This window comes from Ammospiza caudacuta, chromosome 5 (genome assembly GCF_027887145.1).
Source record: "Ammospiza caudacuta isolate bAmmCau1 chromosome 5, bAmmCau1.pri, whole genome shotgun sequence".
Taxonomy (NCBI): Eukaryota; Metazoa; Chordata; class Aves; order Passeriformes; family Passerellidae; genus Ammospiza; species Ammospiza caudacuta.
The window spans coordinates 29,294,714-29,321,463 of record NC_080597.1 but is presented as its reverse complement, the minus strand read 5'-3'; the positions used below and the strand labels follow the sequence as shown (position 1 = coordinate 29,321,463).

Genomic DNA, 26,750 nt, shown 5'->3' with positions numbered 1-26,750 from the left:
ACCCAGCAATGCTCTCAGCTGCTTCAGCTTCTACCGAGGCTGCTGCATAGGAAGAAGGGCTTGAAGTGGAACGAGATACTAGTATCAAATCTTCCAATATTTTTGTAAGGCTGCAGATCTCTTCCCATTCCCTGGGAGAGTAAAACAGCAGTCTGGAAGGAAAATGAATGCCTCCATGTCCTTCTGTAAGCTAATGATGATGATGCAGGCAATGCCAATCCAGCCTCTCCTAAACGAGCAAAAAAGCAAAATCAGGAGAGTGGAGGGCTGTAAACGTGGCAGGACTGGTCAGCTGCCTCTCCTTTTGCTCAGGCTTACGACTGCCATTGCAATTCATCTTTGAATTTGGCTGAATGTCATCTTTCTGCCCTGCAGCTCTCTAGCTCCTGTGACTAACATAGCCTGGAAAATGAAGGCAGAGCCCTGGAAACAGTGAATGCAAACCCCACATGGGCTTTGCTGGGTTGGTGCTCTCAGCCCCCGGTGAATCGAGGGGGAGGTAATGTCTGGGTTGCTGCCCTCTCTCCAGGGGTGGCTTACCCTTCCTCCCCCCGTCCTTTTCCTCCTCCCACATTTGTGGCTCTGCCTGGTGAGAGCTGCTGGGAAAGCAACACAACGGGGCCCATTCAGTTCTCACTTCTGCAAGGAGAGCAAACAGCAGTGCAGGAGCTCAGCAGCTGCTAGACAGGGCAGGGGACACTTTCCTCTCTTCGACACATCTTGAAGTCCAGGTACTCCGAACTCTGGGTGTGTGAACTATCCAGGTGTGAGGGAGGGAGTGATGGCATGATGTCTGGCATGTGGCAGTGCTCCAGGCACTGAGTTTAGGGACATTACTTGGTGGCACTGGGCAGTGGGCGTGCAGGAGAGGGCTGCCCCAGTGTGTGTGTGTGTGTATGTGTGTGTGTGTGTGTGTGGGCTGCAGCAGGACTAGATGGGGTGACAGCAGGAGAGCAGTGTAGGGACCACAGGGGACAATGAGCTACAGTGGGCATGAGGCTGTGCACTACAGTAGTTCCACAAATTTAAGCCTTGCAGACCTCACTGATGCTGTCTCAGAGTTTAGCAGGATGCATTGGTCATATCTGCAGCCTGCTGCCTCCTCTGTGTTTCTCCCAGCCTTGGCCTCTCTCTGATACCTTCACCCCAGGGGCTCACTCCTGCCCAGCCAAAACCAACCTTTCCTTCCTGCAGCTAAACAGTGGAGTTCTATTCCAAACACTGCTATGAATAGCTTAGGAGGGAAGCAGGGAGCTTGCAGGGAGAGAAGCAGATGACCAGGATGGTGGAGACAGGGGGCATTTGCCATTTAAAGAAGGGTAGCAGCTCAGAAGCCTGTGTGATCACATTCACTGGATGGCTACACCTGCTGGCCTTACAAAAAGAATTGTAGGAGAGATACTGATAGCTTGCACAGTCCAAGGCAATCTTAAGTTAGTGATATTTGAAGAAAATGCAGGAGTAGAGTAGGTGTCTGTTTCAAGACAGCTCCTTGTGAGTGACCTGCTAGCTGCGACATTCAGTTTTCATTCCAAGAATTCCTCCTCTCTTTTTTCCACTCTTCCTCTTTTATAACTTGTGAAATCATAGTGTGAAAGCAAGAGAAAATGAGACCTGACCCATTAAGTGACAGCAACAGCCATCTTGGTACATGGGGTTCCAAGCAGGCAATGCTCTTTGGGGATGCATGTGAGCTTTGCCTCTCCCCTGGCCTTACATCTGTCTCTCCCCAGCCACAGGTGCCCTCCAATATGGGGCCATCCTGGGGACTCCTCCTGCTTGCAGCAGCCTTGGGGGCGACGGCTGCCGCCCGCTGCCCTGCACCCTGTGTCTGCGATAACCTCCGTGCCCATGTCCTGTGTCTCAATGGGAGCCTGACTGCCATCCCTGACACCATCCCAGAGGTGGGAAGGGGAAGAAAGGTCAAGGGATGGGGAGAGAAAATAGGTATGGCAGCCCTGGGGTGATGCAGTGTTTTATTTGTGTGACTGACAGCTCACCAGAAAACTAGACCTTCGGGGCAACAGTTTCATGGTCATCCCAGCGGGAGCCTTCCTTGCTACCCCCTACCTGACACACTTAGACCTACGGCATTGCAAGGTGGAGAGGCTGGAGGAAGGGGCTTTCCGGGGTCTGGGGAGGCTTGTCTACCTCAACCTGGCCTCCAATGGCATAGCCCTCCTCTATCAGGAGTCCCTGGATGGGCTCTTCTCCCTCCAGCAGCTCATTCTGGAGGGGAATCGCATTGAAGAGATACAGCCGGGTGCTTTTGGCCATCTGGCATCCCTCACTGTCCTCGACCTGAGGGCAAATGCTTTGGTGTACCTCCCAGACATGATCTTCCAGGGTCTGCAGGTTCTTAGATGGCTCCGGCTGTCTCACAATGCCCTCCATGTGCTGGGCACTGAGGCCTTTGCTGCTCTGCCTGCCCTGCGCAGGCTGAGCCTGGACCACAACGAGCTGCAGGCACTGCCTGGCGAGGCTCTTGCCAGGTTGGATGGGGCTACCCGGCTAGACCTGGGCCACAACCCCATCACCTACGTGGCTGAGGAAGCCCTGGCCATGGCCTCGCTGAGGCACCTCTTCCTGGATCACGCCTCCCTCCAGGATGTGGCACCCGATGCCTTTGCCCGCAGTCCCCAGCTCCGTATTCTGGACCTCCGGGAAAACCAGCTGCAGGGGCTGCCACCCCTGGCTGGGGCAGGGGGGCTGGTAAAGGTCAGCCTGGATGGGAACCCTCTTCTCTGCTCCTGCCTCCTGCACCCCTTCCACAAGTGGCTGGCAAGGGCACGAGTGCAGGCCGAGGGTGCCTGTGCTGCACCCCCTGCTCTCCGTGGCCGGTCCCTCGACTCCCTGAAGTCGCCTGAGATGAGATGCAGTCGCCTCCGGCCACCCCCTAGCCCCACGGCACCACCAGAGCAGCCGAGTTCAGCCGGCAGCAGGCAGTGTCCCCGGGGATGTGTCTGCTTCCCTGATTTCCATCATGCGTCCTGTGAGAACAGGGACCTGCGGGACATCCCTCGGCACTTCCCTGAGGACACACGCCTTCTTGACCTGCGCCGAAACCGCTTCAGGACAGTGCCACGGGATGCCTTCCCTGGCCTGAAGGAGCTGGTGTCACTCCACCTGCAGAGGTGCAGCATCAGGGAGCTGCAGCCTGGGGCACTCCGGGGGCTGGAGAGCCTGGTCTACCTGTACCTCACCGACAACCACCTCTCCACCCTGGAGGCTGCTGCCTTTGAGGGGGCCCCGCAGCTGGCCTACCTCGACCTGGACCACAACGCCTTCACCCGTGTGCCTGCGGGCACTTTCCAGCTCTTGCCCAACCTCATCTCCCTCCATCTGCAGCACAATGCCATCGGGGAGCTGGTGGAGGGTGACCTGGCCGGAGCCAGGGGGCTCCGCTGGCTCTACCTAGCTGGGAATGCCATCAGGCACATTGCCCCAGCTGCCCTGGCTCCCACCAAGATGCTGGAAAAGCTGCAGCTGGAGGGAAACCACTTGTCAGAGGTGCCCACAGCAGCCCTGCGGGGCCTGCCTGCCCTGAGTGAGTTGAAGCTGTCCCGAAACCCCATCAAGCACATGGGGGATGGTGTCTTCCTGCCAGTGGCCTCCAGCCTGCAGCAACTCTACCTGGACAACATGGGCCTGGAGCGGGTGAGTGTGTTATGGGACTCCCAAGGTGCAGTGGCACCACAGGGCATATTACAGGTTACACTGCCCAGAGCTGGTGGCCCCTATAGGGTCATCCAAACAGACATCCTCAAATTCCCAAGCCTTCAGGAGGTGTTCCATAGCCTGGCTGGGAAGCCAGATTTTTTCAGGCTCATCTGTAGCATTCCCTTGCTTCAAGCTTCCTCCTGGCTCGCTTGGGAGTAGCTTACTCCTTCCAGTCCTTAAACACCTAATTTCATTGGGGTCCACACCATTTCCTAAACCACCTCCTTCCCCCAGCTCCGGCCAGATTGTTCTTTCTCTTATTACAGGGTGTCCTGCAGGCCTCTCCACTGCTATTATCCTGAATATTTCCATTCTCTCAAGGAAGTGGTATTAGCAGCACCCTCATAAAAACTGTGTATCTTAACAGCACCCAGGGATCACTCTGAGACCTCTTGCATGTGACCTTCTCTCTAAGACTGAACAAGAGTCTAATGAGTTCCAAAATGTGATTGAAATGGCTTGAATTAATTAACAGTCCCTCCTATTTAAAACAGCTCTTTTGTGGGGCCACCAGCTTCAGAACAGGTTGTCAGGTCCCCCAAGATGATCAGAAGTGCAGGGGCAGAGATCTGCTCCCCTGCTTTGATCAGCATGCCCCTGACTTACCCTTCTTCCATTGCAGATTTCCCCCCATGCCTTCACTGGCCTCGGTCCCAAGATCAGAAGCCTCTACCTGGAGAGCAACAAAATGAATAACATACCCGACATGAACAACTTCACGGGGCTGGAGATCCTCAACCTGCAGGATGTGCCTTTCCACTGTGACTGCCAGCTCCTTCCACTGCACAGGTGAGTGCCACAAGGAGGGAGCAGCCTCGGGGATCTGCCCAGGGGGCAGCTGAACCTCCTATGGTAAAGGCACAAACTCACAGCCCACTGGCCATTTTGGTCTTTTCCCATGGTGGCGAGATGTAGCACACTTCTGTGTGCAAGGATGGAAGTTGCCTGGGCTTTCTGGGTGTAGGGAAAACAACCACAAGCTGGGGCGGGCAAATATTGAGATATTCAGAGGTCACCCAGGTTACCTGGCCTTACTTTGAAGTGATCATTCACTTACGGGCATAGACTTTTGCCCTCTCTTTCACCCTTCCTCATTTCTTTCCCTGATCTTCTACCACATTTCCAGGTGGATCAACAAACTCAACCTCTATGTAGGGGCCACCTGTGGTTCCCCTGCAGAAGCCCAGGGGCTGAAGGTGAAGCTTTCCACCACTTTCCAAACTTGTCCTGGCTGGGGACAAGGTGAGGCTGGGGAAACCAATCCTAACAAGACTAAAGCTGCAAGCAAGCCCAGCAAGAAAAAGAGGTTGGGAAAATCTCCAGCCAGAGGCTTCAGTAAGAGCAGAGCTTAGGGTTTTTTAAGGTATGTAGGACATGTGCTGGACACACAGGGCCATACCTACATTCTGACTAGAGCAGTTTTTCTAGACTTGTCCCCACCATGGAGACATGAATATTGCCCAAGGTGCACAGGAGAGGCTGGTGCCACCAAAACAATGCTGATTTGCCAAAGATGCAGGGTTTGCTTTTGCAAGACACAAAGGTACATTCCATAGAGTCTGCAGCATGCTTTGGTGATGCAAACAATGAAGCCAAATACTTGCTGCTTCTTTCCAAGGCTTCGTCCAGCTATGTGAAAAAGCTGCTGTCCAGAAGTTTGGTTTTGTTTTTGAAAGCACTTTCACAGCTGCCAAAATCATAGAAGAACCCAGAGTGGGACTGCAACCAGCGCCATCCATTAAGGTCCTGCACTGGCACAAATCTTATTTTGAAAGCTTAAAAATTATTAGTGAAAATGTTGCCTTAATTCCCAGAAGTTCCTCAGAATTAAAACATATGTACCTGGAAGCCTTTTTATTTCCTGCAGGATTCGATCAGTGGTCCGTAAGTGATTCCATGATAAACAATGTGCTCAGCCTATTCCCCATGACTGCATAGGTTGGGACCCCAGACCCCAGACTCCAGCAGTCTGCCTAAATTGAAAAGGCTCTGAAAGATAAATGTACAGATAAAGATATGTTTTGACTAACTCAGGATTTTGGTGGCCTGAAAAGCAATATGCAAGCCTTGGACCTCTTCCTGAAGTTGGTCACACGGTTTTAGGGTACTGATCATAGACCAAATTTACAGTACAACTGTTAAAAAATTAAAAACTCAAACCATGCTCCAAGTCCTCTGCAATTCTGGGTTCAAAAGCATGAAATTACAGAAGTGGACACATAGTGCAGATGAATATCTGGTTTTGAGGCCAGTGCCATGGAGAAGGTTTTTGCTTTTGTGACAATAGCGTGTGCTTTAATGATTGTAACATGTTAGGTGGATGGGATCTACCTGTCTATGATGGGATCCACCTATCTATAAAGGGTAAGAGAATCTTTGGCAGCAGCCTGCCTAATGTGGTGAGATGGGCCTTAAACTAAGGAACTCAGTGTAGGTGAGGTCTGAAGTCCCATGGCTTCCTCTGGGGAGTAGATCACACCAATCAGTGCAGTGAAAGATGTTCCTTGACTGTCCCTCACAGTAAGTATCAAAGAGCTACCACCAGAGGTGTCTATGGTTGTGGGTGAATCCTCCTAAACTCCTTCTTGGGCAATCCAATTGCTTGCTTAAACCAGATGTGAGAGGGACAATTTCAGGTTCTTCTCTGGCAAGCTGTAGGATGGCATGAAAAGGTTAGAGGGACAGGGTGGTACTGAGTCCCTCTGCAGGTGACTTGAAGAGGTAGTAGACACAGGGGAGCACACTTGGAGTCTTAGAGAGGTGAGCCAGGGACTCCTGAGGTAACAGAAGCCAACAGGGATACCAGCAGGGAAATATCTCAAAGGAATTAAGGGGTGTTCCTCTGGGAAGGTGATGCAGCCAACAGCCTGGCCAAGGTGCCTTTACACCAAAGCACACAGAATTGGGCAACAAACCAAAGGGGCTGGGTGCCACCATGCTGCTGGAAAGTCATGGCCTTGTTGCCATTACTGAAACTTGGTGGGACAAACTGCGTGACTGAAGTGTGACTATCAATGGCTATGAGCTGTTCAGGAGACAGAAAGGAGGGAGAGGTGGAGGGGTTGCCCTCCATGTCAAGAGGTGTGCTGAGTGTGAAGAGCTGTCTCTGAAGAACAGCCATGAGCAGGCTGAAATACTGTGGGTAAAAATCAGACACTGAGGTAACAAAGGAGCCCTGAGGCCGGGGTCTGCCACAGCTGCCTGACCAAGGGGAGCCCACTGACAAAGCCTTCCTGCCCCAGTCACAGGAGGTGTGGTGCTCACACACTCCAATCCTGCTGGGGGACTTCAGCCACCCTGACAGCTACTGGGGAAGCACCAAGGTAACTGCAGGCAATCCAGGAGACTCCTGCAATGCATGGAAGATAGCTCCTTGAGCCAGGTGGACTTGTGTAAAGCTTTTGACACAGACCATCACAACTATTCCCGCCAAACTGGAGTGATGGGTTCCATGGGTGGACTGTTTGGTGGATTAGGAATTGTTTTGATGGTTGCCTGCAGAGGATAGTGGTCAACAGCTGAGAGGCCCAGTGGGCATCAGTGACAGTGGTGTCCCTCAGGGGTCTGTATTGGGACCAGTGTTTTTTAATGTCTTCATTAATGACACAGACAAAATGATCAGGTGCACACTCAGCAAGTTTGCAGATAGCACCAAGCTGAGTGGTACTCTTCACTCACCTGAAGGATGGAATGCCAGCCATAGGGATCTGGACAGACTCAAAAGTGAGCACATGGAAATCTCATGAGGTTTAACAAGACCCAGTGCAAGGTGCTGCACCTGGGGTGGGGCAACCTCCAGAATCAACACAAGTTGGGGCATGAAGGGATCAAGGGCAGCCCTACTGAGGACTTGGGGATACAGGTGGATGAGAGGCTGGACATGACCCAGCAATGGCACTCACAGCACAGAAACCCAATCAAGCATCAAGAGATGAGTGAAAGCATCAAAAGCAGCATGGCCAGAGTGAGGGAGGGGATTCTCCCCCTCAGCTCTGGTGAAACCCCACCTGCAGTGCTGCATCCAGCCCTGAGGTCCTCTGCACAAAAAAAGGACATAGACCTGTTGTAGCAAGTCCACAGGAGGCCACCAAAATGATTAAAGGGATAGAACACCTCTCCTATGAGGAAATGCTGATAGAATTGGGATTGTTCACTCTGGAAAAGAGAAGGCTACAAGGTAACCTAACTGCAGTCTCCTGATACCTGAAGGGAACATACAGGCAAGATGAGACGACCACTTACAAGAGCATGTAGTGACAGCACGAGGAGGAATGGGTTCAAACTGAAAGACAGTAGTTTTAGATGATGTATTAGGAAAAAATTCTTTACTGTGAGGTTGGTGAGGCACTGGAACAGGTTGCCCAGAAAGGTTGTGGATTCTTCATCCCTGGAAGTGTTCAGGCCAGGTTGGATGAGGCTCTGGGTAGCCTGGTCTAGTGGTAGGTGTCCCTGCCCACAGCAGAGGTACTGAAACTAGATGAGGATCTTGAGATCTTTAAGGTCCTCTTCCAACCCAAACCATTCCGTGAAAAAAGGTCTCACTTCTTCAGCAGGCATCATCATCTCCTTTTGTTTCTTCACCTCTTTCCACTCTTTCTGTCCTGATTTTCTTGGGGTTCGCAGCACTTAGACCAGAGAACACAGCACCAAAGTCCTACAGGGGCAGTTCCTTTCCTGATATGTCCTGCACTCGTCACTTGTCACCTCCAGCCACAGCTAAGAACTCAAACTGGCCTTTTGTGCTCTGGTAGCCTCTTTCCTTGTTTTGAGCTCCTGATCCAAAAGGTGCCTTTAAAAGCAGGCATGCACAACTACAGCAGCCACCCTGGTCATGCTCTGCAGCACACCTGCAGTCTTCCTACTGTTTCCTAGGGCTTAACATTACAAGTCTGGAGGAAATTTTCTTGCACACCAGGAAAGCAGAGTTATAATGCCACAGGGTGGTCTGCTTTAAAAAAGGAAGGCCCTTTTGGTCCTCTGTATCCCTTTGCCAGGACTTTCCCTAAAGAGCCACAAGGTGAAGCTGCTGTGGGCAGCTGTGGAATGTTCCAGATCAGTCTGTGTCCTCCTCCTTTATGCTGCTGATGGGAACAGGAAGCTCTGTCTGTCCAAATTCTGCATCTGAAGGGTCAATGGTTTCTTCTTTCACCCGCACAGCAATGACTAGCAAGAGAGAGAGGGAAAAATAAGTAAATAAAATCAACCCATGTTGACTAGCATTACCTGCAGCACCTTCAAACCAGATCTGTCCATGCAGGTACTTAAAATGCCCCAGGCCCTGGGGCCAGCCCACTCCCTGAGGGTACCTCACCACAGGCAGCCCTGTCATGCCACTGCAAGGCTATCCACGGTCATAGCAGCAATCAGGATGGGACTAAACCCTGGCAGCATTCAGCTGCTGGCCCCCAAGAACAACTCCTAAGGGATGATGACATCCAAAGCTGATGTCATCCATTTTCAATCTGCCTGGGCTCACATTTAAGGGGAACTTAAATGAACAGGAGGGACCCTTCATTGACTCTCCAATTCACATGTGCACAAGGCACCTCACCCACCCTCCTTCCCCCTACCCGCTAGGGTTGGCAGGTGACCCAGCTGCTCTGCTGGTCACCACAGCATGAGAGGTTATGTTCACATGCTGCAACAGCCCTGCTGGGGATTGGGATGAGACAGCCACCCCTGACATATCCACTTTGTCTCTCCTCCCTGACCTCACACAACCAGGCCCTCAGCAGGCATTGGCAGCATTGAGATTTTGAGCAGTACTGGTCTCACCAAACCTTCTCAGGAGGCAAACCTTTCCAGGAAAACAAGCAAATGCTTTCTTCTACTCTCTGGAGTGTCTCTGGAGGAGTATGGAAGGACATTTGACATGCTGCTGCCTTCTTCTGCCTGGGGGTGCCCATGAATACTGGCCAAGAGAGTGTATGGGGAGAGGTGGATGTGGCTGCAGGGTACAATAACTCATTCCCTTACTCTCATCAGGTGCTGGCTCTGGCAAAGCCTGGCTGGCAGCTTTTGCTTCTCGTTTTGAGTTCATGGCAGAAGGCTTCTTGACAGGCTGCTTGACACTGCGGGCTTTGGCAGGTAACTTTTTTCCTTAAAGAGATAACAGACTATGAGCAAAAGTATTTCTTTTCCCCTGGAAAATCAGCAACCCTGCTCCTCTGAGAAACCACAGGCCAGGGACCAGCACAACTGAACAGAAAGCTACATGGTCATTAGCTGCCAACTGGTTATGCAACAGAAATGGCCTACTGGAGAAAAATTCTACAGTCATCATCTCAAAATATGCTCCTTCATGTTCTCCTTCATTAAAGGCAAGGCACTTTAGCATGTGTTTAACTTCCAAGGAGCAGGTCCTCTCAGAATCAGTGTGGAGTCAGCTTTGCTTACCTGTCTGAGTCTAGTCCTAGGCAATGAGCATATTTGCTGCAAGGTGCAGACATTGTAACCGTAATGTTCTGGTTTTTAGCTGACCTTTTTATTTAGGTTGAAAATCTTTATATTCTTTGGATGTACTTTCCCCTCCACCCCCCAAGAAGGAATTTATTGTCTGTCTACATGATTTGCCACAGCTACTGCAACAATGACAACAACAATGACAAGATGAAACAATAAAAGTATTTCTACTGGCCTCTTCAGCCATCTTAAGGCTTTCTTTCCCTCAGCACAAAGCAGGGTTGCTCTCCAGCTACCCTCCAGCTGCAGCAAACATCTCTCTCCAACCATGGACACAGCAGTGAAAGCAGCACAACCTCACACCTGGAAGCAAGTGCCATATATACCTCAGCCAACAGAAAACAGACTGCAAAACAGATCCTTCCCGCACACAGCTCTCTGCTCTTTAGGTAACAGGGCAGGTAAGAAGGGTGAAACTGTGTTGGTAAACCCACAGCCAAATGAGGGCATCCACAGCAAGACAAGGCCTCTCTCTCCTGCTCTGATGGGACATGGACAGGGTTCCTCTAACTGGGCCCAGCCTGCGAGCGGGCGGGAGGGCACTAATCAAACATCACTCACTCTTCTTTCCATAGGGTTTCTTCCTCTTCTTGGGCACCTCCTTGGCCTTCGCTGGAGCTGTGGGCTCTGTCATGGAGACGAGAGGGAAACGAAAGCCAAGTCCCATAACCAGTAGGTAACTGGGATGAAGTGACATAAGCGAGAAACAGATATACCCGTCCCCCCAAGCCAAAGCCCTCTTCCCAAGACAACCAGCTGAGGGGAAAGCAAGGCTCTAGTGCAGTTGCTGTCTGTGCTTCCACGTGAGGGCCCAGAGCGGCAGGCTGGGGCAGCACAGGGGAGAGAGGCCCAGTATAGACTTGGTAGGGGCAGTAAAGAAACAAGATTTGTAATTTGAAATAGGAAGGAGAACATCTGCAAAGGGGAGGCAGTGGCCTCCCTGTGACAAGGGGACAAACGAACTCTTGAGAGGATGCTCTTACCTTTTATAGACAGAGTCAAAGAGCTGATGAGGAAAGGTAGCATGGGGCAAGTTCCTGCTGCTACCTGGCTAAGGTTATAGCTATTCTTAATAAAAGGGAGCTGTGCAGAGATAGGACCACCTGGAACTCTACCCAACTCCTCAGGAGCAATTCTCTGTTGGTGTGGGGGAACAGAGCCAATCTCAAAACTCAGGCTGTTTTCTCTCTATCAAGGCTCCTCCCTCTGCCAGCTGCTAGAACATGGCAACAGAGGAAGATTTCTGGTAGCCAGTGCAAATCAAGGAGGAAGGAAATCTTTATCTCTAACGTTAGAAACCACAGTAAAATCTTCACTCACCTGGAACCACTGGTGGTTGAAGCTGGTAGCCTGTCAGCTCACACCACCCCACAGGATAAATGTCTGGAGACTCGCAGTCCACCCACTGGTCATACTCGTTGTCCCAGCCATCAAAATGGATGCTAAGGAGACGTTGGACTACACGCTTCACCGTGGCCACACAGATGAGCCGGGGTTCCATCAGGTCCACTGCCTCCACCTTCATGCCTGCCTTGAAGCCATGGTTGGGACAGTCCTGGGTGCATAGAAATGAAAATAATTTAAAAGAAAAGCCAAGGCCATTGCACTCAGTCCAAACCCATATCTGGCCAACTCCACTCTCACAGGCTGGCCTTTAGTCTAAAGCAAGCAGACAACAAGCCCATAGATCCAAAAACAGATCCAAGGCCAGCCGTCTCCTCAGTCAATTTCAGCCCAGCCTTTAGAAGCAAGATCCTGCTGTGGGGGGAGCAGCAGTTCAGGAACACAATCAAACAATTACCCCCGGGAAATCAGAAAGATCAGCATAGGCCCAGGTGCTGCAGCAGTTTTGTTGATGTAAAGCAGCCCCAACCTCCACCCAACATGCCAGCCACACATCCACAGGCAATGAGCAATGCAGAGCCCACCAGGAGCCTGGAGCTCACAGAAACACTAGAAAAATCACAGGTGACACTCAGAGGGACCCACAAAAGGCAGGACACTGATGTCCCAACTCAGAGAGTACATACTCCTGGGCTTTTGAGGTCTCCCTAAAGTGCTGTCAGCAAACTGCAGCCCACTAGAGACTGCATATATTGTGTGTACTGCATATTGTCTGTCCTGACTTCAGGAAGACTTTTGATACTGCCATAAGAACCTCATAGAGAAGATGATTGAACTATACAGGCTGGGTGCAGATGCAGCAAGATAGACTGAAAACTGGCTGAGTGACCAGGCCAGGAGGATGGTTATTAGTGGCATGAAATCTAGTTGTAGGCTAGTAAATAGCAGTGTACCCCAGGGGTCAGTACGGGTCAATACTGGATCCACTCCTTTTGAACATCTTAGTTAATTATCCAGATGACATGTCAGAGTATCATGTCAAACCAAGCAAGCTTGCCTGTAGTAGAAAACTGGGAGGAGAGACAGAATATACTAGATGGTTGTGCTGCCCTCCAGAGGCACCTTGACAAGCTGGAATCCCTTATCTGCAGAGGAAGAACCCCAGTCACCAGCACAAGCTAGGGGCAGACTGACTGGAAAGCAGCGTGGCCAAAAAGGGCCTGGGAATCCCAGTGGACATGAAGTTGAACGTGGGCCAGGGATGTGCCCTTGGCACAAAGAAGGCTAATGGTAAGCTGTTCTCAGCAGGTCAGTGGAAATGATCCTTCCCCTCTGCTCAGTACTGACAAGGCCACACCTCAATTGCTCCCTGGTACAAGGGAGACAGCGGAGAGAGTCCAGCAAAGGGCCAGGAAGATGATGAGGGAACTGGAGCATCTTTTGTATGCGAAAAGGCTGACAGAGTTGTGACTGTTCATCCTGGAGGAGAAAAGGCTCAGGGTGTACCTTATTTATGTGTATAAATGCCTAAAATGAGGGTGCAAAGATGGAGCCAGATTCCTCTCGGTGGCTCCCAGTGCCTGGACCAGAGTTAACAGGCACAAACAAACACAGGAGTTTCCCTGTGAACATCAGGAGACAAGTTCTACCATGAGTGCCGATGAGCGCTGACACAGGTTGCCCACATGGTTGTGGAGTCTCCATCCATCTGGACACAGTCCTGAGAAACATGCTACAGATGACCCTGCTGTAGCAGGGGTGTTGGACAAGAAGTCACTTCCATCTCTGTGATCTTGTGACAGCCAGAGCTATTGCACTCCTCCTTGCTTACTCCAAGCATCCCTACACATTGTTTCTTCCTGGCAGCACTCACTGTGTTGAAGAGCCGTGATGGAGCAGGTCTTGATTTGGTCTCCTCCAGGTAATGTTCCCAGCTGAATGTCTTTGCTTCATACCCTGCAGAAGGAAGAAACACTAAGAGGTAAAAAGGCAGTCACTGGGTAGACCAGCTGGGACAAAAGGCAGAGTAGGCAGGAAGGAGGCATAGCAACCAGCTGCACAGCAGGTCAGTGAACCTGCATGTACAGCCTGATCTTGGACATGAACCTAGTGCATGGATTCCATGGGAGTCCAGCACCCCTCTCTGCAGGCTAATAGAGAAAAGCAAGCTGCAGCTCTGAACATCTGTGTCAGCCACACACCCAGAGAAAGGGGAGGACCAGCAGCAAGAAGGAAGTAGTATGTTCAAAACACACCACTGAGACCAATCTTTCTTTCTCCCATCAGCAGGAACATCAAATTGAAATGAACAGCACTGCACAAAAATGCTGCAACACAGAAATTCAGAGCAAGATTTTTCAGGTATGGCTAGATGAGGCAGCAAAAACACTCCTAGGGTGATTGTCTCTTAGAAGTTTGAAGAAATATTCATGTCAGATCTATTCATAGAGAAAAGAATAGAGATGACTGTGGACACTTAAGTACTGATTCCTGCAGCAATGGCTCTACTTATCCCTTCCCATCCTCCTTGTCCTTTAAAAGCTTTTATTCTGCTCAGTTTGGGGATCATACACCTCTGCCACTGATCTGCCAGGAGCTAACCAAGACTTGGTATATGGGCAAAGCTTAAACATCCTGGCTCTCTGAACTAGCAGTCTCCCTGAAAAACAAGTGGATTGGGACCTTGTTTTGATTTATCGGAACCTGACCCCTCTCAGAAATGCACCCATCAAATTCTGCGTGCAGGTTTGTACCACAGGGCAGAGTCCAAATCTCACCTTTTGGAGGGGTCAGTTCAATGTTGTTCCTCTTACAGAAGTTGGCAGGGAAGATGGCGTGTGAGGAGGCGTGATAGCAGAACCAGTCAGAGCCATCATCAGACGTTGCTCCATCAATGCTGATCATGAGATACCCATCCAAGAGAACCTGACATGGGAGTGAAAGCATGAGTAGAGCTCTACTTGCTCTAAAGCCTCTCCTCCTCTCAAAAGATTCTCTCAAGAGTCCCCCCACATATCAATCACAATTACCACTATACAGTAAAATCCAATGTTATGTGCCCCAAGCTTCTCCTAGTATGTTAGTCAACACAAGCTAATCCCCAAAGCAGCAAGTTCTGCAGGACTGGGACCAACACTAAGAACCTTGTGAAAGGACTATGTGAAAAGCCTTAAATGGTCAGCTGTTACGGTTCAAATTTATTTTATTGATTCCTTGTTAAGTGGTTTGTTCTGTTATACCCCCATGTTCTCCCCAAGTTAGTTTACCCCTCGGTTTTACCCTCCCTCAAAGCAGTCCCTCATGCCATTCCCCACCTTGTTCCAGCTCCTTCCCTGCCTGTCAAGGCAGCCCAGCCCCTTTTGTTACACTTTAACCTCAGGCCAATCCTTGACTGCAACACCGGTTTGGCATTTCCCGACTCCTCAAAGCCCCATTGGCCCACGTGACCCATCTTCTCCACCCTCCTACCCCAATTGGCCCCAGACACTTGATGTAATCCCCTCGCTCCTCCGCTGAGCTAACGCTTTTGGTTAGCCCTTTGTATCCACCTCCTGACTTGTATGTGTGCAAAACCACTTGCACGGGAGTGCCCGAGACTGTTTCTGATCCCTTTCTTTGGAATAAGTGCTTCCTTCAAGATGAAGAGCCTCCTCCTTTGTCCTCTGCCTGGTCCCTGTCATGGCTTGTGTCTGGCACCTTAGAACAAGTGGCTCTAAAGGTTCTGCCTCTGGTAAATCCCTGCACCAAGGCAGTTCCCCACTCCTGGCGTGGCACCGGAGTTCCAAGAGCTGGCCCATGCTCCGTAAGTAACACGGCAGAGCTCTGTTCTCCTCCAGAAACACTTCACCAGCAGCCCAAAAGCCCTCTCCACCAGCCAGATCATGATTTTGTTACTGGGCAGAAGGGAAAGAGCACCACCCTTGGATTTGCTACTTCATACAGCAACAAGACTTGTCCCTTCCTGTCACTCGCTGGTATTAGTGCCTACTAAAGGCGATAGGCATGCCTATCCCAAACTCTTCCATTTCAAAACCGTGGCTGAAGGAAACATTTTACAAGACACAAACAGCTCTCATAGCATCCCACAGCCAAACTCCCAACTATCAAAGTCCTCAGTTTGGGTTCTGTGAGGGCAAACAGCTGAAGAAGCAGGAAAAGCCCAGATGAATGCTATGCTTTCAACATTCAACACAGTTCACTGAGGAAACCTGGGCAAGGAACTTCTTGACACTAGCAGAAGAGTAGAGCTTACAACCACCTCATCAAGAGAGACTGAAGGTGACATGTCCATCCTCATGCCATTCCCCACATGGAGGTCACCTCACAACTCTTCCCTTCTTTCCACAGGGGCCTCTCTATGCACTCTCAGAACTGGAGAACAAATCTTCCCTACTGCATGCCCAGTGGTGGAAAGAGCGTGGTTGCCAGTCACACACACTGGGCACTAGCCTGCAGACCAAGCATGCTTATCTTCACGCTGTCTAAGTACACATGGTTAACAGCTTGTCAGAACTCTGAGATAACCCCCCAGTTCCCTCCACACATCAGCTGTCCACCTCTCTTGACAGCCTTCTCTGCTCCCCCATACAAAATCTTACCTGGTCTCATTAATTTGAAAAGAGCTGAGGAGAAGCTGCATTATGCCAAGCAAACACAGCAGACCCCTTAGGCTCACTGAACTTACCTTGCAAACAGTGGCCACACAGATGTTGCCCAGATTCAAGGGGTCAATGGCTTCCAGTTTCATGCCTCGCTCAAACCATCCACCTTCAGAGTAGACAGCTCGTACCTAAGGGAGACTCTGGTGTACCATGTGCTGCCAGGGGTGTGGGACAGCCCCATCCTGACACCGAGCACAGCAAGTACAAATAGGATTTGAAACTTCACTTGGTTCAGCTTGGGAGGGGAAACCAAAAATATTACAAGAAATACAAAGGGGCAGCCAAACCAGCACTATGTTTGTGTCGGCAACCTTTTGCCATGGCTCTGGTCAGTCACAGAGCCAAGCCCAACTGCTGCTCCACAACAAAGCAAGCTTCCTTCTCATCTCAGTCCTTACCAGCATGATCCAGTTCCTTGTCAGAACTGGTCTCTCCCATGCAATCCTCTTTCCTCTCCAACTCAAAGCTCCCTTGCTTGCCCTTCGATTGAGTCCCTCAATCTGTCACTGTCCTTTAATTCTTTCAGTTTTCTAGTTTGACTGCTCCTTCTTAACAACAGCCTTGACACCTCAAAGACCTTACTGCCCTTAGGTACAAGAAAGACCACCCTCAACAGCCCACATGGCAGCATGTATGCCCAGGCAAGGAAGTGCTATCACTGCTTCCTTCTTTGTGACCCCCACAGAAAGGCACACTTGTCCTACCTTCTTAAACAGATAGGGCACAGCATCACAGTAAATCTTCCTGAAGGTGGGATGGTTTGCCATGTCATTACGTTTTTCGTCTGTGAGGAATGGAAGAAACACAGAGAGGTAAAAAACCTGCAGCAACTGCAATAGGGAAACAGACTGGTTATTAATTTTCCTGTGAGAGCCTAGCTGCTATAAACCTCCTCAATATGTGACTATTTAATAAAAAGAACAGGTCAGTCCCTCTACACTTCTTATAAAACGGGCTGTGATGAAGGGCTTGTTCAAAAGCAGATGGCTCAGCTTCCTGAGAACTACTGATAACACATGCAGCTATAATCACCAGGCAGAGGCAGAAATAGAGACACAACCAAAAGGATCAGCAGAGCTCAAGTCTTGCTTTTCTGTCTTTTACTTTGCTAGAATAAGCCAATCAACAATTCCTCTTGGTAAAGTCCAGAAAAACGCAACCTGATGGCATCCAGTTTTACAGAAGCCAGCACGAATTTCCTCAAAAAAGACTACAAACATCTGTCATGTTGCAAAGTCGGCATTCTCACACTAAGGGGACAGACTGTCTGCTTCAGGTAAGAAACCCTACAGTCGCCTGTTGTGACCTGTGATCTCAGGATTTTTATCTATCCAGATAAAAAATCAGCAGACACAAAACTAAGCAGACTTCACCTGTTAGGTCTTGAGGCAACTGCCTCACTCCCAGCATGTCAAGACTGGTGTCAACAGCAGGGTGCAGGTAGTTCCCAGCAAATCAGAAGATGGCTGCAGTGGCTGATGGCTGATCCTTACCTGTCTTCTTTATGTCATGGCCGACTCTCCGTGACCAGCCCACAGGATGGATGAGGGGACTCCACATGTGGCACCAGAAGTCATCATCACTGTCACCATCCTCATAGAGGAGTCTCAGTCTGCCCCCAATGACTGTGTCCACCACTGCCATACGTGTCTGGGACACGTGGTTCTTATCCACCACCTCGACCCGCATGCCCTGCCGGAACGGGTACTTCATGCTCTCTGCCATCTGGCAACAACCAACAGAGGAGGTGAGATCAAGCACAGTTCTCCAAACACTTGAGAGAACAGCCTTCCCCACCGACGTGCACCCTGGCACTGCCCAAAGCTGACTAGGAAGGGCAGGTAGCTGGCAGCCCCAGACATGACAGCGTGGTTGGGCACACACATGCTGGGTCTCCCTTTTGTCATGTGGCCTCATAAGAGCTGTCCCACTCCAGCCCAGCAGCAATGCTCAGCCACCACCTTGGGTCAATGTCCCCAGTGAGAACTTGTTCACAAGGGACTAAGTAAGGAATGCTGTGTGCCTTTTTCAGTCATGAAAGTTTTGAGGCTGCAATCAGTTAGACGTGTAGTTTCCCAAAGTGCAACAGGATTCAGTTGACTTCAAAAGAGGTCAGGTTCTTATTTTTACCTTTTTATTCTGATCAGAGGTTGAACTACATGATGATCATCTCCCAACTCCATATCCAAAGCCAGTTACTCAGCACACTGACCCAAAGGGACAGTAGAGTCACTGGCTGCTTTCTGACTTTTTTTGAGACCTTTGGTTTGCTCATGCAGCCTTGTCCTACTCATCCACAAATGCCCAGTGGTGTTTATGGAATCCCTGACATTTTGGAACTGTGATCCCAAGATGCCATGCAGCAACTAGGAAACACAAAATAGATACTCAAACCAGCCTACACCTGAATCCAGAAGAACTTTTAAGTTAAAGTCTTCCACTTCCTGTTTATTAAGGTGGGAGTGGATGCTAAGGGGAGAAAGACAAAAGCAATGTCTGTTTCCCTCCACCACTTCCCTTTCAGCTACAAGCTGGGGCCCAGGAACAAGCAGCTACAAACACCCTCCTAACTTTCTGAGAAGTAACATGGGAAGCACTGACTACATCCAGATCTCCAGCTCAATGTCACCACTTACCCTGCACACAAAAAACCTTATCACCTGCCTTCCTGCTTGCTGTCTCTGGGACGGTCTTCCTTATCTGCCATTTCCAAAGCTCCTAGCCACAGGAGACCCTCTTCCCTCTAACACGGTCTAATCTCAGCACAGGCCACACAAAAACAATCATGAGAGATACAGAGATGCCAAGGCCATGACACTTGAAGGAAGCCTGTGCCCTTCTCACTCCCTGCAGACTGCTTTGCTACCAACACTGAAGGCAAAGATTTTTGACTCTCAGAGCTATTCCCTGGCACTGAAACAGGGCAGTGAAAGGCCAGGTTGGAGCTGCACTGGCCTCTCCCTTCAGCCAAACCTCATCCCAGTATTCCCCAGCAGATCATGTGACAACAGCTTTTAAAGCCTGCCTATGACCCAAAGCAGAAACTGTTGTGCTGAGAGGGCATGGAGGCTGTGCCATCCATTACCCACAGCATCATGACAAGTATCTAAGCAACATGTGGAAGCACTCACTGCCCCTGCCCTGCCCAGGTTTCAAGGCACACAAAAGTTACAAAGATCAGAACCAGAAGAGACATGTTGAGCACATGTCTTGACTTCAGCTTCATTTCCCCCACGCAAAACAACAGCCTCCCATGGTTACCTTTATGTGGAAATCCACTGGGATGGTCCTAGCTCCCACCAGTTTTTTCATGAGGTAACTTCTCCAGTCAGTGTACTTGGCATGGATAGCTACATATGAGCAGGGAAAAAGTCCATCTTTATGACCAAAATAATTACAGCACCACACCTTTCATCTCTCTGCCAGCCCATTAGCACTAAAAGGCCTTCTTCACACTCAGATTCTGTACTCTGTTTTGCCAGCTTGCCCCAACATCTGGCTGAAGGGATCACCATTACAGAGTGAACTGGGCCAAGCAGACACTCAACTCCACTGATCTAGATGAGGAGGTGGTAATAGAGCAAAACACATTAGCCATACCAAGCAAATCTCAGCTTGCCAGAATTCCACTAAACTGGCATCCCTCTCTGAACTGCTAGCTGTGCAGGGACTGGAGTCACTGCACTTACCAGAGATGCTGCCCAGGATATAGGACCAAAATGTTCACCAAAGTTCAAGTCTAGCCACCATGTGGATTAGAAGGAGGAAAAGCCACCTGCACTTGCCTCCACAGGTCTGACATCAGCTCTGCATGCAGCATCCCCAGGTGAATAATAGGGAGATGCAGAGGGAGTAATCCAAGCGGTCTCCAGGTTCCCAAACTCGAACTGCTGCTTGTAACTCAAAGCACAAATGGAGCTGCAGTCCTACATGCAGTGGGAACACCCGTCCCTCTGTGCTAGGCATAAACCAAAGCTTCTCCATGCCCAGGTATATGCTGACCCCTCTTGCCCCACACTCACTTTGTGGTGGTACCAGGATTTTGCTGTTGATGGCACACCAGCCAATGGGGTGAATATCCACTGTGCCCAAATTGCACCAGAAGTCATGACCAGCATCATTCTCAAAGCCTTCATATCGCAGAAGGGCCCTGTATCCTGCCAGGACAGAGCAGACAAACAAAGGCATCAGAAGCCAAGAATTTGGCACCACAGGTTTAGTACCCACAGCATGGCCTTCAGCACTCTGCAGGTCACCAGAGCTTCTCCAGCAATTATTCCTGCAAATTGACCAGCAACCAGAAGAGGAACCACGAGCTGGTTTCCTCTCACTCCCTCACCATGGTATTTCCTGTTCCAAAATCTCTCAGCACTTCTAGAGCTCCAAAGAGCTGCTGTTTTGCTTGACCAGCTACCCTTAGCTCTCTAAAGCTTCCCTCAGAGCTTAGCCATGCCCAGCTGTGAAAGATTACTTTGGAGACTTACCTACAATCTGGATGACAGATGCAATCCAGTACACACGACTGGGGAGCACAGCATCACTGTTCAGCACTTCCACTTTCATACCTTTCACCACATCATCCCACTGATCAAAGAGCGGCACCTGAAAGATGGAGGCGGCCATTGAGGCAGGGAGAGGGATGTGGAAATCAGAGCAGGGTTTAGGCCCTTCTGGCTTTCAGAGACATGTCTTAGGCAGCTACACCTTCACCTTAGACACAGGCTTGCATGCCTTACCCCTCCTGGACTTGCCAATATCTTGAAATACAGTTGAACTGTCCCAAACATCTCAGTGGGATGTTCACTGAGGATCCCAAAAGGCAGAATACAATATAGCAATACTTGACTGTTTCACTGCCAGATGTCCTATTATTCCAAAGTAGCTGCTGCCATTCCTTTATGGCATAAAGATACCTAACAATGAGGATAGCTAACATGTCTGCCTAACCTATCCTCAAGGAAAAGGAAATGTTGTCAGTACTATCAGACAACAACTCAAAAGGAATATAACAAGTCTTATAAAAACTGGACATGTTGGAGGTGCAGGTACTGCCAGGCTCACATAAATTGAATTCCTCTCTGCACATCACCCTGGGGTGTACTCAGCCATACAAACTGCAAAATTAGCTTCCCACTATCATCCCCAGTCAGAACTAATTCTGTTCCCACTCAGCACTGAGCCACTGCTACTGATGCCTGGAAAACAGAACAGATCTTCCCAACAATGTTAGAGTCAATATAAAAGCAAACCTTTACTTGAAAGCTTTCAGGTACACAATATGGTAAAAATCACATGTGGTACAGTAATTCTACAATTTTGATAAGAGTAGTCGATTAGTATACTTATCATATACTGTCCAGGTAAAATGTTAGTTGGTTAAGCAATAATTCCTGGGGTTCTGACCCACGGGAAGCAGTCCAGAGGTTTTGTTTGCCCCACTTTTGTTGTGTCTGGTTCAGATTCTGGTTGGAAAACAGAATGTCCTTGTAGCTGGTTCTGTTCTTGGAATAAGACTACAATATTTCTGAATGTGTTTATAAGATTAGTTTATTGTTCCTACATGTAGGGAAGGAAAACACTAGAAGCTACAGCCATGCTTTTAGCAATCTACAAAGCTACAAATATATGAAAAACATAAAAAGCTAAAAATCATAGGCATCACTACCAGCAGTGTTTCTGCCAAGTCCCTGGACCCTTTGTGAGACTCCCATTCTCAGCTGCCAGAAACCCCAACTCTTTTTCCTTGCACCACCAGGTCTCAATAACCCCCTGCTGGGCCTCTGCTCACCCCCTGTCACAGGAGCACAGGGGGCCCATGCATAGAACATGCCCTGTGTGCCCTGCCATGCACAGCAAAGTAGAACTCACATGTTTGAAGCAGCTGACAGGAGCTGCCTTGTAGCCGTGCTCCTGCAGGTACTTTCCCCAGTCAAAGCCCAGGACGAGTGCTGCAAGCAGACATGAGAGCAGAAAATCAGATGAGACACAGAACAGGCAGAGATCAGTTACCTCTGGACTTCAGCCTGCAGCCTCCAGGCACTAAGACACAACACACAGGGATTATGCATTCCACTGCATTTTCTCTTTTTCTCTGGTGGGAAACTAGACCCTATGTGAGTGCATGGTCACTAACTCCCACAAGAGGCAAAATATATTATTAATCAATATTCACTGTCACTCGTTTTTGGGGGAGCAGAAAGGGCAGTAAAGGGGTCAAGTCCAGCCCAGGGCTAAAGCACTCCAGGGAGAGTGCATTCTTTCAGGGTTAAACCACTTCACATTTTGGCTCTCAGCAGCAACACTGCAGGGTGATATCAGCAGTATGCTTGCTTTCCCAGAGGGTGCTGGGAAAATCAGAGATACTAATTTGAGATATTAATCCCACAATCCCTCCTGGCTGCAGCCTCCAGCAGCAGTCTGCTCAGGGATCACTCCCTGCTGCTGCCATGCCCCAGCCTTCCCATTCTCCCTAACACAGTCAGTCGCTGCTTCTTCAGCTGCAGTGAGTGGTTATTGCTCCAAGTGATCAGCGAGTGACTCGGGGCAAATGTAACTCCCCATGAGCAGTGGGGCAGCAAATGGCTGGGGGAAGCAGGACACCTTTAAGTCACCTTTGCCAGCAGAAGTCAGCACCTCATGGGACTGGGACCACAGAGCTTACACTCCAGGTCAAGTCATACAAGGAGTGAGGATGGGGCTACAATAGTGGATGGGCAGGAAGATGAAAAAAGACATGTCCTGTGCTCTGCCAGCTTGTGTCAGAGCGATCCACACACATCGTACAAGGCAGGGTACCAGAGAGGAGGAGGAGGACTGCAGAGCTTATAGCCCTCAAGCTGTCCCCATTTCTGTGACTCCAGCTGCACCTCCTCACCCCTCACCTACACTCACCATCCTGACCTGTCAGTGTCCCATCTGCCAGCTGTCCCGTGCCCTGCGAATGGAGGAAGGCCCCGATCTTGGCTGACCAGGATGCCTTGTGCAGAACTTTAGCTTTCTTTGTTGGTGGTTTCCCCTACAAAAGAAGGAGCATTAGAAACATTAATGGCACAGGAGACTAAGTTACCCACTGCAACTTGGTATTCATCTCTTCCTTGGGACAATTTTCAGACTACTACAATATCTATTAACATTCACAGCAACAAGAAACAGCAGGTAAAATACCAGTGTGTCCTTTCTCAGCTATTAGGGAGCACCACCTTTAAGCTGTCATGCTTTCTCTGGGGACTTCGGGCAGGAAGAACAAACTGGGAAAATCAGTCCAATGTTTAGAGAGCAACCACCTACCCCTACATACAGGCACATCCAGCTTCATCCCCAGGAAGTCTGACAGAATTATAGACTCTCTCCGAAGAGCTGGAAGTCTGCTTTCCTAAAGTTCAGGAGCATGACTTTACTCCTTAGCTGACCTATACTCCTCAAGATTGCAAATTCCACCAATGCATGACCACTGCAAATAGGGCTACTGCCTCCAGTCTTGGCATCCCCAATTAGTTCACTTACCTTGGTGACCATCAAATCTACTGTTGCATTCCCTCTGCTACAGCTCTCTATTCCCTGGCTTAAGAAATTATCCCCCATGCATTCCAGGAGTCTACTGGATTACCTACAGCTTGCCATGCTACTTTTTGCAGGTATAGGGGTGGTTGAAGTCCCCCAGGATGACAAGAGCCTGTGATGGAGCCTGAGAGCCAGCTGGAGAGGTTCAAACGCACCTGCAGTCTGGCCAGGATGCTGGCCTTTTTGGAATTTGAGGAGTAGCTTCTGGAGCAGGAGACGCTGCAGAAACGTTTGGTCTTGGAGAAGAAAGCCTCCCTGGTGCCCACAATCCCACACATTTCGCACACAGCTGTGAGAAGGAAGGCCAAAAAGATGAGGATTTGGCAGTCAATTCACTACAATGACAGAGCTGAGACCAGCTAACCATCATTATACAGAGCAGATCCCCCACACCGCTCAGAAAATGCAGTGTGAATCCAAAGCTGCTCCCAAAGCACCCCCAAGGTGCAGCCACACCCCCTTCACTGCCCCTGAACGTTTCAGGCAGCACAGGCAGTACCTGGCTCGGAGCCACTGTCTTCTGTGAGCCGGCCTGTGGATGGCTGGTGCATGGGAGAGGCTGAGAGCTCACCAGCTTCCCGCTCTGCCACCTCATCATCGCTGGACTCCTCCAGACAGGAGCTGCTGTCACTGCCCATGCTGCTGTTGTAGCACGTGAGGCTGTCGTAACCCCCAAAGATGTCCAGTTCATCATCCTCCTCATCGTCATCACCATCCTCCTCCACCCGCTCCAAAGATGAAGATTTGTGGCAGAAGGCAGACACCAGCTACAAAAAGAGCCAGTTTGCTTTAAAGCAGACATTTTACACACCACTGCACAATAAACCTGCCTTTGCTGCTGGGGGAGGCCCTCTTGGGCCAGGGGGTGGCCTCAGAGAGGGCAAGGAGTCCACTTAACCCCAAAGGCAGGACTCTGAACACCTTCCCCCAGTAAAGGTCCCTTTACTGGCATTCCACTTGCTGCATTCTGCTTCCCAAGAGCAAAGTGCCACAGGGCTGTTGCTAGACAGAAAGCAGCTTGAGGAACATAGAAAAATACAGAGCAAAGCACTGCCTTGCTGATGAAGGACAGATGAGACTGTGTCCTTCCAGGCAATGTTCCTCCCAACACAGCTCCACAGCACAGCAGCACAGACACTGTCACAGTAAAGCCAGCACAGAGCACAGACCACAGCTCACAAGACCAGCACAGCCTGGAAGTCAGCAGGGCAGTCCTGGAGACAGCTCATGTCCTCTGGAAACTGCACAGCCCACAGCTGACCTTGGTTCAGAAACTACACCTGCAGGAGGCAGAACATTTGCTATTGGTTTTTGCCTAAACCCAGATGCCCCTACAGCTAAACATCTTCACTGGCTCTTTGTACTCGCTGTTACAGCAGGAGAGCTGCAAGGCTGAAGAAAGAGCACAGAAAAAGTGTGTCTCAAGACTAGAACAATCTTGAACCAGGCTCCAAATAAGCATAAAAGAAGCTGGGAAAATGTGTTAGCAACTCATGAAAGAGCAGTAAGAAGTCAGCATCAGCACAGGAAGTGATGGAACAGAGGCAGACACAAACAGGTACATGAGGCAGGACGATAACATTGCTCCTCCAAGTGGGCAACAACAAAAGATCAGCAGCAAGCCCATCACCTTCCTTTGCTAAATTCCCCCTGATCCCTGGCTCCTAGCTATCATTACAGACCTGTGGACAGAAGATCAGACTTCACTCAGGGCTGTCTCCCCGCATCCTCCCTGGCTTTGCACTAACAGACCCAAGGTTCCCAGGTTACTCCCTGAACAAAGAGTTGCTCTCCTGCGGATCCAGGCCCTCAGGCAGCATTCCTGTCTGAAAGGCCTGAACTCCTCTAAAAAAGAAAGGTTTTCATCGCCTTCTGGTCCCTGTATGGGTGCATTTTACAGCAGCTCGTAGGACGTGAGCACCAATCTGTGGTTACTCTTCCACAACAGGTGAGTGAAACTTGCGGACACCTCACAATCCCCAGGGCTGCCAAGCAAGGGCAGCATCACCCGGAGCCTCCTCGGGAAGCTGGGGGGGACGCAGGGCCCCATCCAGCCGGGATCAGACGGACCCACCGCCGCACCCAGAAGCACCCCAGCCCAGGCCCCAGAGGAGCCGCCGTCCCGTCCCGCTCACCTCCGCCCGGTCCCGCTCCATCGCTCCCAGAACGCCGCCAGCCCGCCTCATGCGAGGGCAGAGCGTCCCCCGTGAGCTGTGCGTCTGATTAGTGAGAGCAGCGGAAAGCACAGCCAATCAGCGAGGAGTTTGTTCCCACCGCCCTGCCCGCGGGGCACGACGGGAGCTGTAGTTCTTTTCCCGCAGCCATGGGTGCTCGTGGCGGTCCCGCCCAGGAAAAGGCTGGGCCCTGCTGCCGTCTCCCCGGCTCCGTTCCGGTTTGTGGTTCGGGATTAGCCCACTCGGGCCCAGAATGGACGGTACCCTAAAGGTCATCCAGTTCGGTTGCCCAGAGCCCCATCCAGCCTGGCCTTGAACACTCCCGGAGATGGGACATCCACAGTTCCTCTATGTGGCCTGCACCAGTGCCTCAGTGCCCTCACAGTAAAGAATTCTTCCTGTATCTAATCTCAATCTGCCCTCCTTCAGTCTAAAACCACTACCCCTTATTCTGTCACTACCTGCTCACATAAAAAGTCAATTTTCCTTCTTTTCATAATCCCCCTCTGGGTACTGGAAGGCTGCAGTGAGGTCTCTCCAGAGTCTTCTCCAGGCTGAACAACCCCAGCTCTATCAGCCTGTCAAGAAGCTTATGTAAAGGTAAACCCATGGAAGCAGTTCTGTTTTCCACCCTTTTATTTTATTGTCACTGTCACTGTGTTGACGTTGTAGGAAAAAAAGTAAAAAAGGACTGTACAGAGCATTCTTAGTCTGTATGGGCTTTGGCTGAACAAATAATGTGTGGAGCACAACTGTACAGTCATAGCTGCAGGTGGGAGTAAAGCAGCATGAAAAAGGTTCATTCCAAAGGCTCACCTTATATATGGAT

The 26,750-nt window shown here is 50.2% G+C and overlaps 2 protein-coding genes across 2 annotated transcripts; one reads left to right on the top strand and one right to left on the bottom strand.

Annotated features, from left to right (window-relative positions):
- The first annotated feature begins 1,607 nt into the window (after window positions 1-1,607).
- On the top strand, window positions 1,608-5,072 carry CHADL (chondroadherin like). The gene is made up of 4 exons (XM_058805990.1): window positions 1,608-1,904; window positions 1,996-3,657; window positions 4,343-4,509; window positions 4,847-5,072. The coding sequence occupies exons 1-4, from the start codon at window positions 1,608-1,610 to the stop codon at window positions 5,070-5,072; spliced, it is 2,352 nt and encodes a 783-aa protein (XP_058661973.1).
- Window positions 5,073-8,012: 2,940 nt separating this feature from the next.
- On the bottom strand, window positions 8,013-25,914 carry L3MBTL2 (L3MBTL histone methyl-lysine binding protein 2). The gene is made up of 17 exons (XM_058805492.1): window positions 25,883-25,914; window positions 24,247-24,514; window positions 23,903-24,036; window positions 23,079-23,202; window positions 22,056-22,135; window positions 20,672-20,789; window positions 20,210-20,344; window positions 19,449-19,537; window positions 17,681-17,912; window positions 16,892-16,971; window positions 16,211-16,315; window positions 14,304-14,451; window positions 13,400-13,482; window positions 11,503-11,737; window positions 10,744-10,809; window positions 9,697-9,819; window positions 8,013-8,883 (listed from the first exon to the last, which is right to left on the bottom strand). Exons 1-17 carry the CDS (start codon window positions 25,901-25,903, stop codon window positions 8,774-8,776), a joined length of 2,151 nt encoding a protein of 716 aa, XP_058661475.1. The 5' UTR covers window positions 25,904-25,914; the 3' UTR covers window positions 8,013-8,773.
- Between the last annotated feature and the right edge of the window lie 836 nt (window positions 25,915-26,750).